General features: G+C 34.9%; 1 protein-coding gene across 5 annotated transcripts in view; it reads right to left on the minus strand.

Moving 5' to 3' along the window:
* The window catches only part of LOC134529735 (microtubule-associated serine/threonine-protein kinase 3), a 115,055-nt gene that overhangs the window by 17,706 nt on the left and 79,521 nt on the right, over positions 1–17,828 (minus strand). For all 5 annotated transcript variants that reach the window (XM_063364120.1, XM_063364116.1, XM_063364118.1 and 2 more), the window contains exons 18-21: positions 14,706–14,933; positions 12,744–13,158; positions 10,626–10,789; positions 5,591–5,805 (exon numbers count right to left, since the gene is read on the minus strand). In XM_063364120.1, the coding sequence (XP_063220190.1) occupies positions 5,591–5,805; positions 10,626–10,789; positions 12,744–13,158; positions 14,706–14,933 (1,022 nt within the window). The remainder of the gene's footprint in view (positions 1–5,590; positions 5,806–10,625; positions 10,790–12,743; positions 13,159–14,705; positions 14,934–17,828) is intronic.

The following is a 17,828-nucleotide window of genomic DNA, read 5'->3' on the forward strand; positions in this document are numbered from 1 at the left end:
TATTTGTTTTGATATAAGAAAATTTGAATATTCACACAGTCCTAACTGTTAGAAGTGTTTCTTCCTTGTTTTGAAACCTGAGATGCAGATATGACATTTTTTGAGTCAATCACAAATAATGTGTAGATAATTGTATATCCTACAAAAAACTTAAACATAAAATCTGTTTTGCGCAACGTGTTTAACATAACATTGAAGATAATGTCAGAAGGAAAATATTTTGGCGTGTAAACAAGCACACCAACATGCATAGGTTCCTTCAGCTAATATAGATAAAACCTTGTATGTACTTTTTTTTTCATATTTGCATGCAGTTATAAGCAATGGAACACACCCTGCACCATAAATTCTTTGTAGGTTGGTTATCTTGCAACCAAATATTCTGTTTACATTTTTTCCAGTTTGTTGACGAAGAAAAAATATGCGCATATGGAAAAAGATTTCACTGAAATATATTAAATAAAGGTCAAGTCACATGGTAACACAATGTAACAAATTACAGTAGAACCCGTTTATAGTGAACCCGCCTATAATGAATTCCCGTTTATAGTGAATTTCCGTCTCGGTCCCGGCAAAATGATGTGAGGTTATGTATTAATTTATTGGATATAGCGCACAACTTTTGTCAATGTTGATACGTTTTCCCGTGTACCACGAACAAATTTTGCCGACATAATGCACATTTATCTCAAATATTTTCATATAATTACAAGTATTTTTACAAAACGTCTATTCTGGATCACATTAACGTTTTTCTCCCCAATATGCTACTCCATTGTAGAGGTGGGTCGAAAAGTATCAACCTGATACTTTGGCACTGATACGCGCCTGTATCAGGAACGGCAAACGAGTACACTTGAAAAGTATCAGAGACTTTAGTATCAGTTCAGAATTCAGCTGGAACAACACCTCGGCCAATGAATACAGTACACGATCGCAGATGACGGTCACTTGGGCGGAGCTTGTGAAAGGGGAGGGAGCAGGAACGACGAATAAGGGATAAAGAAGGGAAAGAATGTAGGGGAGGAAGCGCAGGGGAAGGCGTTGAAGCCTTGAAGGAGAGGCGCAAAGCGATATTGTTACAAGCAGGGCTGCCACTCATGGGTTTTTCCACCCAGATCTGGGTTTTTCCAATGGTGTTTGGGTTTCTGGGTTTTTAAATAATGAATTCCAACAATTCTAGGTTTTTTATAATTTTAATTATTTTTATACCTAAAACAATAATAAAGGTAGTAGCTACTGTATCTGTTGCAATATCTGTTTGATAAATGCAAACAAGTCTATGTGTTTCACACACAAAAATACATATAAACACAAAACTAGTTTTCAAGAAGCTAAGTCGAATATTAAATTAGACACATTCTTCAAAGAGGCTTGCAGAACACAAAACCAATGCAACAATTAACCTTCAAACCAATCTTGTAGAATCAGACTCTGAATAAAGACTAACGTACATGATGCAGTTTTATAAAAACAATTACCGGTTTAAAGGATGCAGTGATGGTGTTTGTTTTGTCATGTATATATTTGTAGGTTTTTTTATGATATGTCTGGTCCAAGAATTACTTATACAGCCATTTTGCTGCAGTGTAATTTTCTTGTATTGGTTGTATTTAACCGTTTTCAGTCTTGTAAGGTAATTAATTGTTTTATATTAAAACCAGTTATGTTTATATTTTTGAATTAGTACGCAAACATTTTCAACGATAGCATTTTAGACGCATCTGGGTTTTTTACCCATGTGTCTGGGTTTTTTTGTAGGTTATCTAGGTTTTTCATGAATATCAGAGTGGCAGCCCTGGTTACAAGTCGTTTTGTTTATTTTCCTACTTCAAAGTACGCTCAGTGCGCAGTGCGTGCACCGTCTCGTTCAATAATAAAACTAATGAAATTTTAATATTAAAAAGTACATTAATACAAGATATAATATTTATATTTGTGCACCTAACAGCTATGAAAATGCAAATAAATTCTCAGTTGACACTAATAACAGATGTAATCAACATATGGACTTTCTTTTTTCGAAAACAATTAGTAACATTTTTTTATACATTAAAAATTCACGATTTTATCAAAAATAAAAAATAAAAAAAAGTTAGGTACATTAGTGAGCATACTATATCAATGTTTTTTCAAATGTTTCTTCAGATTAGTCGATGATTTATAACTCAGTTTTTGTTTACACAAATTACAATTAGCAAACTCATTATTTTCCGTGAAAAAATTCCATACAAATGAAGTCTTTTTCGTGCACTTATCCATTCCTTATTTCACTATAAAGATACTAACTACAAAGCATGACAGCCGGCAACAATGTACATGGTGATACACGGCCAGGACGAACTGCAGTGAATGTTGAACTGATTGATACTGGCTGTATCAGGCGGGCATGAGAGTAACAGAGGTAGAGAATTACCGGGCGTGATAAATAATGTATCAGATTCTCCTTCCGGTCGCACGGTCTGCGTACGCGGAGCTTTGTTGCCTCCTGGGACCGTCTGATACAGAAGTATCAGAGACTTGTACCTAGGTACATCACTGTATCAGTATCAGGTTGGGACTGATACCGAAAATTGCTGTCCCAACCCACCTCTACTCCATTGTCCACTGTTCATAATATAAACAAGTCGTAATCGCGTGGCCTCGGTAGACTACGTGTAGCCAGAAATGGTGCTCAGTTTGGTGAAAATAAAAAATAGTTTTCCCTGCATAGTTAAAGAATGGGCGAACGCGTGTACATTTAATAAGTTATCAAAATTTAACATAAATTACAGCCACACAAATACGTATGTACATTATAGCAGCAAATTCAATATTTTTACGTCTCATTTTTATCGTTCACGTTTCGGACATTTTGATCGAGTAAGGTTTTTAAGACTACCATTATATAGAACTCTGTGGGCTAAATTTTTCCATAGAAAGTAAGAAATTTTCGTTCCAGCTTTAGCAACTGCGATACTAAATGATATGTAGTGATCTTTGATGCGCCAGACTCGTTATTTTTCGTTTATTTACTTTTGACGGTAAAAAGAATTTCGTGTTATTAAGCTGCAAATGTGCTTCAATAAGAAATACGAACATAAAAAAGGGTGAAAAACGCGTTAAAAAATGTAAGGCATTATCTGTGCGAGATAAAGTGGACATTATTAAAAAGGTAGACTCCAACCCCACTGTCCCGCACGTGTTAATATCAAAGGAACTGGGAATTGCAACATCCACATTAAATACAATATAAAACAAGCTGAACAATCTTCTTTCTCAAGCTGCGAATACGTCACAGAGTATTAAACGCCTGAAAAAAGGAAAATACGCCGATGTCGAAGAACCATTAATAGAAAGTTTGTACATGTGTAGTGTATTAAAAATAATATCTGCATTTGCTCATAAAACTGTTGCTTTGAGTATTTTCATTCGTTCTTTTCTTGGCTTAGGCCTATGTGTAGTTAGTTAAGATTATGCTTTTGAGTATGTATTGCCAATATAAAAGTTTTCCCAGATATAAAGTTTCCCCTCTATAGTGAACATATAAACTAGTCCCTTCAGATTCATTATAACAGGGTTCTACTGTATTTTAACACTGTTTTAAGGGCGGTCAAGTACATTTTCCATTTTTTTTATAGTCTACCTGAATTTTTCTTGGGGTACGATTTCAGACCGACCCCTGTTTTCATTTTGTGACTAAAAATCTTGGCCCATACTCTAGTTTATGCGGTAAATCTGTTAAATAAAAAATATATATAACTTCGCACATGACATCACGAAAACATATATCCTAATTTTTTTATTTACGATAAAGGTATTAAGTTACAACTGTCAAACTCACAAACACATTCCATGCATTCATGGAACATAATATAACAGTGTGCAGCTACTAAAACGGTAATACTCTGTGACAGGCCAGACCATGGCCTGCTAATGATAATGATCCAATACTGTTACATACAGACAAATATTTTGCTTGGTTCCAAAATAATGTTTAAGTTTCATAATTAAAACTTCTCAATGATTTATGAAAGACATGTACACTCTCAAAAAACATTTACTAGTCTTAACTGTGTTATTCTTCCTGACTGAGAGTTCTTCTGACCACGACACTGTTATAGTAGAATATTCACAAAAACATCACAAAACAAAGTTTGCTGCTTCTAAAATAATTTACTTTTCAATAGTACCCAAATGTACGATGAAACTAAGATTACCTGTTACTGGTATTAATTTCTCTGGTTCCTTACGACGCCCAGTACAACCAAAGGACTCTGTCCTTGAAACGGTGATGAAACGAATCATGTTTGTCTCATTGTGGGTTTTTACAGACGACTGTGGTCAACTAATTCTAAAATTCTAATAAAAAGTTCCAAAATGGTTACTTGATCTATGTCGCCTGGACCACAACAGTAAAATTTACTTTCTTCACACTACATTTAGATAATGTTGAGTATCACTACCTGACATCTTTCAGTAACATGACGAGTGAACAATTAAAGCACGAAGAAGGCAGGTGGTCGCATGTCCCTAACAACTAATCACAAAACATCTTTAAAAAAAATCAGCCAATTCTGGCACAAGTTACAATACATGAAAAGTATATAAATACATATACCTAAGGATTTATAATTCTCTGTTTCTTTTTAACACACAGGATAATCCACGGGAATGTCTAATTCACCGTTATAACACTATTGTTACTAATAAAACATTCATTTTTTTTTAGATCATTCTAGAAGAATCATGGTTCCCAGGCATTGGTAAATAAAGGAAATATAGAAAATAAGATAAAAAAACAAATCACTTTAAATGCATCCTAGGATTAGTAACTTAATCTAGTGATGAAAACACATCTGTAAATACATATTCTGCTACCATATATCAAACCTCAACACTAGTCAATAAAATGTCTCAACTACAAAAAAAATATATACCAAAATGAGGTAGGAGTTGTGACCCTTTGCAATGTCACAACTTAACTGGCCCTTCCATAGGATATGATTATCTCTTTAAATTGCAGATAAGTTCAGTAGTTCCTAACAATGAATGGTGCAACTGTTAATACAATGACGTAAATTTAAGCTATTTAATAGTCATGAAATATGAATTAATTTAGCTTTTTAGACAGATAACCATGACTAGCTTTTAAACTAAGCATATTTTCTACTCACTGCTCAAAACATGCTTCCTCCTACTGACCAATGTTATTATTTATCCAAGCTGTGTAGTTTAATCAACTCATGATTTGAAATTTTATATTTGGCATGTTAGTCAGTAAAAAAATTGAAATTAACAAAAACTTAATTATATAATGGACTTTATATTGTTATTATCAGACATGAAAATAATGCTGTAGTAGGGTTACAAAATAATGATTGAATGTTAGAAAACATGGTTCAAATTGATATACTTAAGGACAGCAAGATTTTGCAAAGTTAATATGTATTAGGTTTTAGAAAATGTGCGTGTAATTTTAATATAACACTTTAAAACTCTCAAATACCTATAACCATAGAGCTTATAATTCATTACTGTATGAAACACAACGATAGTTAAACAGCAAATGATACATGTTTTACATATATGAAAAATAATCATATCTTACCATCACCAAGTGTTGCATGGTATAGAAATCTGTATCACCAAAGTATACTCGAATAGTATGAATGGTGAAGCCAAAGCCACACGGTCCCCGCCTAATTATAATTGGAGGATTGAGATTGGCTACAAGAGGAGACAGTTCCCGACACGGAGACGTGTCCCGGGAGCTGGCAGTGCTTGAGCCGCCAGGCGACTGTACTGGCTGTGGAGGAGAATCATCTGAAAGTAACAAGAAAAACTCTCTCCCGACAAACTATTAAAAAAAGGAATATAAAAGAAATACAGATAATAAATATCATGTTATGTGAAAATTCCAATGTTATCTTTTTTTAAAATTTAGCTATACTTTTAATATTATCAATGTTCTTATATCTCAACAAAAAAAGGCTTACTTAAAAATATGTTATTGCTTTATAAAGAAATTAAGCAAAATTATATTTTACCTATATTGTTACAAGTCTATTACATGCCTATATACTGCTCTTTAAAACTAGGCCAAGCAATATAGCTTAATACATAATGACTAGAGACCTGCAAAATTCGCGGTTTCGATGGCCTTCAGGATAGACTGCACATACCCCTGTACAATCGGGCAAATAACGCAAGTTCATTGGCTGCCAACTTGTAAGTCGTCTCAGCTGGTTTGTCTGTGATTCGATCCTTCTTTTGGTTGAGGGTTTATAACTGGTTGAGATTCGTCCAGATAAACAGTAAGCCAATAGCAAAATTATCTAAGAGGTATATGTGTTTGAATTCTAGCCTATCACCGAATAAATCCGCGAATTTTGCAGGTCTCCAATAAATACATCTCTGACTTTACTATTTATACCAATTCATTATTAATAAGAGAATAACAATGCACTGACACTATTGTAATGCTACACTCCCCTAACTTACTGTCTTTTTTCAGCTCAACGAGATTATGATGGATGATATGTAAGGGATGAAAATGGGTGATGGTTATAGATAAATGATAAAAAGAATGAATTAATAATAAAGGAATAAATTATGAATAAATGAAGGATGAATTATGATAACTGATGATGATGATGATGATGATAAAGTTATTAGGACAATAAATTGTAGACTCCTTGGGTGATAAGGACACCACCAGCGAATGATGCAATAAATTTACAATTATTGCCCAAAAAGAAAGTATTTGTTGAGAGGTTGCAGTCCTTAAAAAACACAATTCAAAATTTATTGTTTCTCATCATTCAAAACTATTATAAAGATTAAAATTTGGCAGTGGAAAATGTTAAAATTGTTTCAGGCCATGAACACAGATGAACTCACTCGTGAACATGGTCAACAGACTTCAGCCTAAAAATGCCCATGCCCCTGAATCATGAAGAATTTAGAATGTTATAGACGCCAAATAATTAATACACAAAGAATAATTAAACTACGCCAGCTCCAGCCAAGTCAAGCCGAGTTCAGTAATAGCACCTTCAGTCAAAATATTTCTGTCAAATGATTATTTTTCAGTTGATGTAAGTTTTTAAAAACTGAGTCAAGCTCAAGCAGTTGTGTAGGCAGCAAGGGGCAGTCAGCAGAGTTTGAAATTCCAACCGCCGGTTAGCGACAGTTCATTTCCCCTTCCCCATGGCCATAGCTCCCTCCCCTCCTTTCGCAGTAAATGGTTTTGCAATGAGGCCATTTCCCATACATTTCCGAATGGAAGCAGAGGATTCCCGAAGCAGAATTTCTTTTTAACTTTTAATTAATAACTGGTATTATTAAGATTTATTTTTATGTAATAATGTATCCTGAATTAAGTATGTATTATTTCTCAGAAGCAAGTGGCACAAATTTAAATAATTGTAACAGTAATTGCAAGGGGGTGCTAGTCAGTCGCCATTGTCCAGTATCTGACCCAGTTCATCATCAACCGACAAGACAGGCAGAGCGCGAACCTGGAGACGTTGTCGTTTGCCATCACTGACTATTTAATTCTGGTTACGTGTTTAAATCATTCAAACTGCTGTGGGAGTGAAAGTGGCGAGGAATGAATATTTCATCCTAACCACAAGTACGGCCACATTTACGGGCAACGAGCTAGTAGCCATAAAGAGATGTATTTTTAATGTAAAAAAAAATTGTACAAAATTAGATAAATTTTAATCTATGCTTTTAAAAACATAATATGTGCATCTGTAAGCCTTATAATTATAGCTTTGATAAAAAAAAAATAATCCCAGCATTTGCCTGAAGTGATAACAGGAAACATGAAAAATCAATATCATGATGGCTGGAGCAGGATATTAACCTAGGTCATCTTGAATATGAGTCAACTCTTTTTCCACTATGCAATTTGACTTTGTAGCAACAAAAAAATACACAATTATATATCTGTGGCCCAGAATAAACTATTTAGTGAAACCATTGCTAGTAATGGCTTAATATCATGCAATAACACTGTAAAGTTGCTGGCAAAATTCCAAAATTTTTTAAAGGCAAACTTTAAGAATAGAAATAAAATGCATTTACCCCTCTTTATACCTTTCATCTTTTATTTTGAGATAAAAGAAATGAAATAGGGATCCAAAAACTTAGTGATGGGTCGAGTCACCCTATTTCAGCATTGAGTCGAGTTCGAGTTAAACAAAGAAATTTATCTTCGAGTCGAGCTCGAGTCGAACTCATAGAAATTTGTCTTCGAGTCGATCTCGAGCCGAACTCATGGAAATTTGTTGAGATGAGTCAAACTTAGCGAGGTTCAAGTGGCAGAATGATGAGCGAAATAAATATAAGTTAAATATTTCTCAATATAATATATGTAATTAAATATGAAAACTTTGAATTATTGAAGGTTTCCCTACACATTTTGATTTTTGTATTTTTTTTTAATCTTCATACTGACGCTTTAAGTGAAAATGCACATCCAAGTGACGAATCAGACGTGAATTTGATGATGACTGAGTCTTGTATTTTTTGCAGCACTTGCATTTAGCTGTCTGATGATCAAATTTTTCAAAAAATCCCCAAATCTCTGCTTTTGATTTCTATTCGTCACTTTTTGACGTCCCAGGCCGTACAAACATATCTATTCCACTAATACTAAACCGTTTATGATTAATACGACGCCGGCGAAGCAAACTCAAGTGTAAACATAAACTTCAGTAGCCTCAATTTTCCGTTCGGCCATGGAAAACTGGTTGGAGATTTCAATTATTGTTGATATCAATTTGCCAAAGTGGCAACATTCCCTGGCTGTATGATGACTTACATAGGCCATTGGCCCGGAGTTAAAATGGCGGCTATCTAGTGTTTAGTAGTAAATATTATTTACTTCCAAAGCTGCCCAAATATTAACGTGGTCTTGTTCATGACTGAATCTAGAGAACATTTTTTAAATTCTGTTATAGTTAAATAAAGGTATTTTGTTGCAGTTATAAATATTAAGTGCATATTGAAGGATGGGATACACTGTTTGCGGTTACACACAATCAAAAATAAATAATCTTCTGACTTCGTTTTCAAGGTTTTCAGTGTTGGATCAGAGGTTTTCCACTAGGTAGGCCTAAATAATACATTATATTTTATTTTAAAGTGCATGGTTTCGGATAAGTACCTACCTTCACTATTGGAAATTGTGCAACATTATAGTCGAGCCAAAAACTAAACTTTGACGAGACTCGAGGACACGATCTTAATCAACTCGGTTTTTGAGTCGAGTTTAGTTTCGCCGGCTCGACTCGACTCGCTCGATTTTTCGAGTCTCGACCCATCACTACAAAAACTTATTAAACTCAATTTATCATTTACCCTCTTTGAATCAAAAGATTCAAGATATTGGCTCACAAATATCATTAACCATTATCTGGTTTTTATTTTGTTATTTTAACTATGCTAAGTTGTGCAAATGGTACACCAGTTTGATTTATTTACACTTTTGAAATATCAAACTATAAAACTTGTAAAAGTATTTTATAAAAATTTTTTAATCTATTTAAGGTCATATGGGGTCTTCATATTGCAATAGAAATTATTAAAATACATGGCTCCCAAGTTACATTATTGAACAAAGGCCATTTCACAATAGGCTAGTTAAACATCATAGAACAAGTGAAAATGAAACAAACATAAGGACACATTCCTGGCTGCATGCCTAGCTCTGCACTCAACTGAACTGTGATCCAGTGATATTAACTTGTGAGGATATCCCTACCACCTAGAGCGACTTATCATCTGCTCATCTTACATCACGTGCAACTGAGGCGATACTGCATGCTCCCACATTTAACACACATTAGACACAAAATAAGATGATATGCTAAGGCTATTTAACTACATTTCTTGATCACTGATTTACACTGTTAGATAATGGGTTCAAGTGCAAGTGGGATCCAATGCATTAACCAGTAACCACCACTGCATTTAAACTGTGCATGTCACTATTGAATAGTTGACAATACTATGCAAGGAAAAAAGACCTAGAAACACAATCCACCTTTACTAAAAAATATTGAATAAGATTATAATATATACTAACTACAACTAGATACGTCTAACAGCTAATTTACAATAACATCGTGTTTCAGAAAATTTATGATTTATCAACACTAAACAAAAAGGTTTATTGGTTATGTTTTGAACAACAACAAAAAAAAACTCAAACCCATTTTACAATTTCCAAATATCAACTTGCAATCAATCAAGAACAGGATAAGTTGTAGAAATGCAAATAATACTTGCAGCCACATGATTTGATTATACTTAAAGATAAAAAAAATAAATAGATAAAACTCATCTAAAAAATTAAGTTAACTTAGAAATCTGCACTTAGCATACTCTAACAAAGCTCATGACATATATGTCTCCTTGAACTTTATAAGCAAATCCTGAAATCTTCCTATATGTGTAGAAGAATTACATTACAACCAAGTGTATTTGTGAGGGAAAAAAAATTTGTAACTTCAACAAAGCATGGAATGTTCAATACTGTTTACAGATTTTCATGAGCATTTATGTCATTAATTTTGCAGAACTTTCATTACTTCATGAACAAGTTGACATCTTGAAAATTTAATTCACACCTGATGGGATCATCAAGGAGAGACCAGATGCAGATGCACTTTTAATTACAGCTCTGGAGCGGTGCTTGGTTGGCAGTGCTATACGCAGTGGCACAAAAGATTCAGAATGCTTGGAAGACTTTTCATCGGATGAAGGCGGTTCTCTAATATGTTCCATGTCCGTGCTGCAACATTTGATCAATCATAAACCAAAAACGTAACTAAATTACAATTCAGGGATGTTATCTTTTCAATAACCTGTACATCTTTTTACATAAGACATCACACCAGCCACAAACTTGATCACACCTTCTACTTGACTGCAACTCACTAAAACACGTGGTTATTGTGTGAGATGTACCAGTGGCAGAAGAGAAGTTAAAACACTTTTCTTTGAGAATATTGTTTTATATTTAATTTTCTAGTTACACAATGGAATAGAAAAAAAAACCCTGCAAAGGTCCACAGAAATATAGGCACATTAAATTTTAAATATTGTAACATAAATGAGGTTAAATGAAATGATATCTCTTACCCTGCTACAAAATAAAAAAAAAATTTTTGTACATGAAAAATTTAAATTACCATACGTTTAATGTTACGGAAAATTTGTGTCAGAAGTTTATGAAAGCTCTAAGCCGGACTTTCATAAATTAATAACTTTAATATCATTATTCTTTGTCATAGTGTCATTACGACGTACTCGGGCAGATCTCAGGACGGCTGCTGCGGGTCGGCAGAAGGGGGTTGAATGCGTGCAGAGGGGGAAGGGGGAAGGGGGAAGGGGAAGGCAGAAGTGGGAAGGGGAAAGGGGGAAGGGGGAAGGGGAAAGGGGGAAGGTGGAAGGGGGAAGGGGAAGGCAGAAGTGGGAAGGGGGAAGGGGGAAGGGGGAAGGGGGAAGGGGGAAGAATGGTGTGTAGAGGGATAGAATGTCAGCCTCAGCGCCACATCGCAGGGACATTCTTTCTGGCAATTTAAGTTTTACACGCAGTGCTAAAACTATCACTCCTGTGTACATGTTTTGAATCAGATTGTGTCAAAACCAAAAGGATAAGAGAATACATACATAACTTAGTCTTGTGTCTTTCAGTATCTTTTCAATTTAATTGAAATTCATTTGTTAAATACCTTCTAAAAAAGACTAGAAATGAACAATAGAAATTTTCAAAACTTAACTGCAAATTTAACAACTAAAATTAATTTTTTGGCTGTTTCTTGGTTCAATTATTTATTTGTACAATCATTATGTGAACAAAAATTAAGATTAAAATTCTTTAAGTTTTCTCATTTTATTGTAGGTTTGGCAAGAAAATAAGTACATTTACAATAAAATTACTTAGCAAAAAAATATTTAAAAAATAACTAAAGTATATTTTTCACTTAAAAAGAAGAATAAAAAATAAACATGTAATGCAAAATTAGTTTCGTTGTAATATTTTCCATGCACCAATCGCCTCAAATATTCACTATCTGAGAACATTCTTGAAAGAATATTGTGTGGAAAGTGACATGTGGTAGGTATTACTTCAGTTTAAAACCTAGAAAGTGTCAAAATTAAAATTTTTAAATGATATTGTAACATAACATTATTCTCCCTAGGTTTCATCCTAGAACAATTACTAAAGCTCTGTACTGCTAGAAGAGATGTACAGTTAATATTTTTTAGAACTAGGATACTATTAAAAGTATTTTCATACATGGTTAGTCAGTAGCATTTAATTCATTTAATTTGGAAAATTCCTTCCATATCTACTTATATTCAGAGCAGGTGTTAACAACCACAAGAAACTATAAACGTCCGTAGCACAGCCAGACACTTGTTTTGCAATAGAATTAGAAAAAAAAGTTAATGTTTAATATCTCGGTGAAATCGAAGTCACTTCAGACGGATGAAGGATAAAATGGTGAGATACAGCAGTGACGCAATGCAATGGTAGGCAAAACGAGAGCACCTCAAGAAAACCCATCAACTCCTACCAATCAAACTTGGATCACCTTGATAGGCGTGATCTGACCATTCTAACATCATAGCACCTTGATGCCATAGAAACAGGGTTAGCTGAACATTTTATTAATTCCAAATAAGGACCCTCTTTAAATATAAAGAAAATATATTAAAAAATATGGCATAAAAAATACCTTGAGCGATTTTCTTCAACAGACATTGAAAACTGTGGAATGGTTTCCTTGTAGTGGAGTCGACGTTTCCTCTGAATTTGTGGTGACACATCATCACTTTCCGTCTGAGACGATTCTGGGGTACTTTGATTGGCTATAGTCCTGTCAGTACCATTGTCGTAAGAAGCTTCAACTTCTGATGTGTCAGTGGTACCATCCAGAACAGAAGGAGATGACTCTGAATGATCTGACTGACCAGAGTCATTGCGAGAAATGGATTTCTTTGAAGAAACATCTTCTGCTAGCTCAGATGGTGCTATTCTGGTATGCACTCTGCGAAACTTTGGTGCACACGATGAAAACGATCCAAACAAAGGAGAATCATCAGTATCATCTGTATCTTCTCCAATCTCATGATTGTAACGATCCATACGAGCTGAAAATTAACATAAGAAAACTAAACATTATTCGATAAACTATTGGAAAAAACATACACATACAGTGTAAACTGTTTATAACGTCACTCGATTTAACGACAAACTCCTTAAAACGTCGAAATTGCTTGACTTTGGTTTGTTTACCTTGTTTTCTATGCAAGAATGCACTCTATATAGCGCCACGCTCACTTTATTTAACGACAACAATACGGCATTATAAATCATTAAGCAGTACTTTCTAAGTTGCCGAAGTTGATAAGAACTGCAACTGTGTACGTTATTTTGTCTGCTGTTTTGTTGCTGTATTATCTAGCACGTGTTTACTTCGACTGACGTACTGGAGATTCTAAGAAATTTTGTCTTTTGTTTTTGTATGATGAACTTGCACACGTTAACCTCGGTCAATAGACTTTTGTCAAGTTGTTACACATTATCATTATCGCAGTTGCTTACAGACTTTCGAACTGTAAACATGGCGAGTAAACAAAAATCTTTGTGTATTGACGAAAAAGTTTTTTAATACGCTCAATAGAGGCAAGAGAAAAGATCAGTGATGTTGGAAGATGCTTTGGATTTAGCCGCTCTACCGTGTCTAGTGTCTACAATATGGAAAAACAAAGAAAAAATAATTGACTATACACAATAAGTGTTGTAATTTGTATAAATATTAATGTTTGTGTGTAAAATGTGTACTATATTAGTAAATACATATTATTATAGAATAGTAAAATGATATATTTTATTTCCCTTCATTAAACGACCACTCTCTATAACGCCGAAAAATGCTCAGTCCATTAAGTGTCGTTATATAGAGTTTACACTGTACATAAATACAGCATTATTAAATTAGTAAATGCAGCAAATATTTCACTAACAAATCACTAGTCTAAATTGTACCAACCAGATTATTTCTTTTAAAAAAATATATCTCCACACATATATTACAAAATTAACAAATGTAACTTGCCAAAATATGACTGCAGCTATATTTCTCTGCAATATGCACTTTTTCTTAGATCTCACATGGATATTAGTCCATTTAAAGTACAAAATATACAATGCAATACAAATCTTGTCAACCAAAAAAGAAAAACACTTTTTTTTTTAAATTGACTTATCTTGCATAGGTTTAAAAGAAAGTCAGGTGAAGGAAAATGTTGTCAGTTTTGTTCACTCACCTACGGCAAAGAAAACAAGTAAAAGCAAAGTTTGCACTCACATTTTACACTCTGCCGCACACCTTTAATTGAAAATTCAATTTCAATTTATGAAAATGACTAACCTAAATGTACAGAAATCAATGTAAAGATTTTCATCACTGGTTATATTTAGCTTGTCAGCACTCTTCTGCCATGATGATGTCGACTATCTAACAAATATGAGATATATGTAAAAGTGCAGCATTGTACATATAATATATATTTTGGTAAATTACAGAGAATATCAAACTGAAAGACACTGAAGACTAAAATATAATAACTAAGAAATAGTTTAAGTGGGAAAAAAGGCATAAAGGTCATGTTATTCAGCATTGTCAAGCACATACTGTCAAAGTAACTGGTATCCTCATCATGATCAAGCTGTGGAACAAATTGTGCCTTCTGCCGAAGAAGGGAATTCCAGTCAACCCCGTGGAAGTATTGGTGTTCCTTCACTTCCTGTGCACTCACTGTACCCAGTCTGTCTCGGGGACTCTGCTGCAGCAGGCCAGTTATTATTTCTTTGGCTTCTGCCTGCACTGGCCAGTCTTCTTCTGCTGGCCATTCTATGTCATCTGCAACCAGTAAAAAATAACTTTTTGCCAAAAGGCTCTACATCCATTTGAGAGCTTACAAACTACTTACATCTGTAAAAAAAACTAAGCAATTTAGTAAATTATTTCTTTATGATAACATGATAAAAAAAAGGAAAAATAAAAGTAGGCCTTTATATTGGCAGGTTACAAATAGATTAGTCTAAGGCCACGAGACCTCCATGATTAAAGTAGGCTCCGAACCATTTGGGTAGTAAATCAATACATCTCACAACAGAGGCTGGGCACAAACCAATTCCCCTTGCCTTGTAGTATGAAAACAAAATTCCAAGTATCAATGAAAATTATTTAGTAGAAGGGTTCAGAAAATACAAAAAATCAAAGAAAGGCAAACTGTTCCAGTTCTTAATAAATGTCTTAAGCTATTCTTACAAAGCAGCAATTATTAAAGGGTGTGCCATCCAGCTGGATTATAAAAGGGCAGAACAGAACCGGATTGATACATAATAATACTAATAATAAAAATAACTTTTATTTTAATTTAATTTATTAATTACAATGCCCGCCAAACAGTTTTTTCAAACCTCAACAAGCCAGTATCATATACAAAAAAAGACAAGCCAGACTCAACATGACAAAGTGAAAACCTAGCCAAACACATAGATTATAAAAAGCTAACATAAGATTAAGTATATTATTAAACTAAAGTGTGGAATAATAACGCTAAAAAGATAGTTTAATTTTTTACTAACAGATCCTGCTAAGAAATTTTGGATGGCTTAGAGAATGGATCAAAATCCACACAAACAATTTCTTTACATATATTATCTATAATTTCACTGCAATTGAACATATATAAGTAGCTTTCTAGAAAACAATGCCCACTCAATGTCCGGAACAGTGTCAAAAGTTTTCCTTTTAGCACGGTTTTTATTTTTGGGAAGAGCCATAAGTTGCATGGTGCTAAATCCGGAGAGTAAAGCAGAGGTGGACAGACAGGAACCTTTTGTTCGGCCAAAAACTCGCAGATCAGACGCGAGGTCGGGTATGGTACGTTGTCGTAATTGGCCTATTTTTCTGGTCTCTTTCACCGTATACTATTTCAAAAACTTTGCAGTACGCCATTGTAATATTTGGAGTTTACAGTTGTTTCCCTTTGAACAAACTCTGATAGCACTATGCCTTCACTATCGAAAAAACAATGGGCATGACCTTGATGTTTGACTTTGACTGACATACCTTCTTAGGGCAAGGAGAGCCACTTGTTTTCCATTTGACTGACATACCTTCTTACCACTTGTTTTCCATTTATTTCGGAATTTATAAATTAATCTATTAGGATGGTATTCCAAGATGTTCGTGTAAGGTAGCCAATAAGCACCACCGTGTGTGTGTGTGTATATTGTTACGAACGTGAGAGACAAGACCGCGACGCGCATCAGGTTCGGAACGGGCTGGCGGCCACACTGATGCCACGCGGGTCCTCGCTACCCCCCCCCCCCCCCTGCACCCCTCACACCGTCCCACCTCGAGCTACCGTCACCTTTAGCGGCCTGGGCATTCCGGGCTTACAGAGGCCGCCGGGAAGAGTGATGTGAATAAGCGTTGCTGTTCCGCATGTTTCGGGGTCGAGTCGGCCTGGGATGATGCAACACGTCATAGCTGCTCTCGTCCCTTCGAGAAGGATGCCACGGGTATATAAGCAACGATGCTGGCCTCCGCGGGAGTTCAGAGTTCTGGGAGTAGGGGAGAGAGTCTCCCTCTTGGGAGTGATACTGGCGATACCCGTGCGATCAGCGAGAGCAAGGTGAAGAGGGGAAGGGCCCTTGGTGAGTGAACTGGACCTATCAGGAGGAAATACCTGCGATTAAAGGCCTGGCGAGTCAGTCGGGTGCGACGAGCGATAGTTGAGGACTGTGCTGCGGCGTAGCGTGGGCGAGTGTGAGAAGGTAGCGGACAGAGGTGGACAGAATAGTGAGTCATTATTGAGCCAAACTCCAGTGGAAAGTGTTAATGTCTAAATGATCAGTGTAAAACTAAGACTAATTGTTGTGGACAGAGATCTTGAATGCAGTAATTAAATTTATAGTGTAAAAATTAGTAATAAATATAACTGTAATAATTAATTGGGCTATCCCTTACAAAGTATTTAAATTATTAATTTTTATTGTAAGTAAAAAATAAGGGCCATAGGCCTACCTTGTATTAAATAATCAAACCAATGGACTAAGCTACATATTAAAAGTCATCAAAGCAATTATTCAACTTACAATTAATAACATATTTTTCATGAATTTAAAATATAGAAAAAAATGACACAGCATCAGGATTCGAACCTGGTCACAACCATTCAGTTGATCACAGATAACACACATTTTAACAGTGTAATACAGACACATAAAAGATTTTATTGCGCTACCTATGTTTTTTCAAGGCTGAAATGCTAATTTCCTCAAGTATTTTTTAGTAGCAATTATTTCTTGTTATGACTATTATGGTTAACAAAACGTATTCAAGGATAGTTCGCTGTCATAAAGTTTTATTTGACACACCAATACACTTTGTATGTCCCAGATGTTCGCAAAATTGAATACACACGAGTTCATGCCGCCACATGCAAGTCTGCCACCTGGAAAAGTTCACCAAAAAAGCGAGCTCTGCGCATGCGTTCTAATTTGGGCACAAATCAGTCACAGATAGGACAACAAAATCCGTTCCACAAATTACGGAACTGGTCTTTGCTTATCGAAAGGTTTGGGAGCGGTAATTTCAACTAGGAATGTTTAGGTTACAGGTGTAGCATATGCATTCCTCTGATATTACTGTACTTTTGTGTCTTGGAATACTTGGCTTAGTTGTTAACTAGAGACATCGTGATAATGTCTTGTTGAAGTACATGTTTGTTGTACATATACT

This window comes from Bacillus rossius, chromosome 2 (genome assembly GCF_032445375.1).
Source record: "Bacillus rossius redtenbacheri isolate Brsri chromosome 2, Brsri_v3, whole genome shotgun sequence".
NCBI classification, from domain to species: domain Eukaryota; kingdom Metazoa; phylum Arthropoda; class Insecta; order Phasmatodea; family Bacillidae; genus Bacillus; species Bacillus rossius.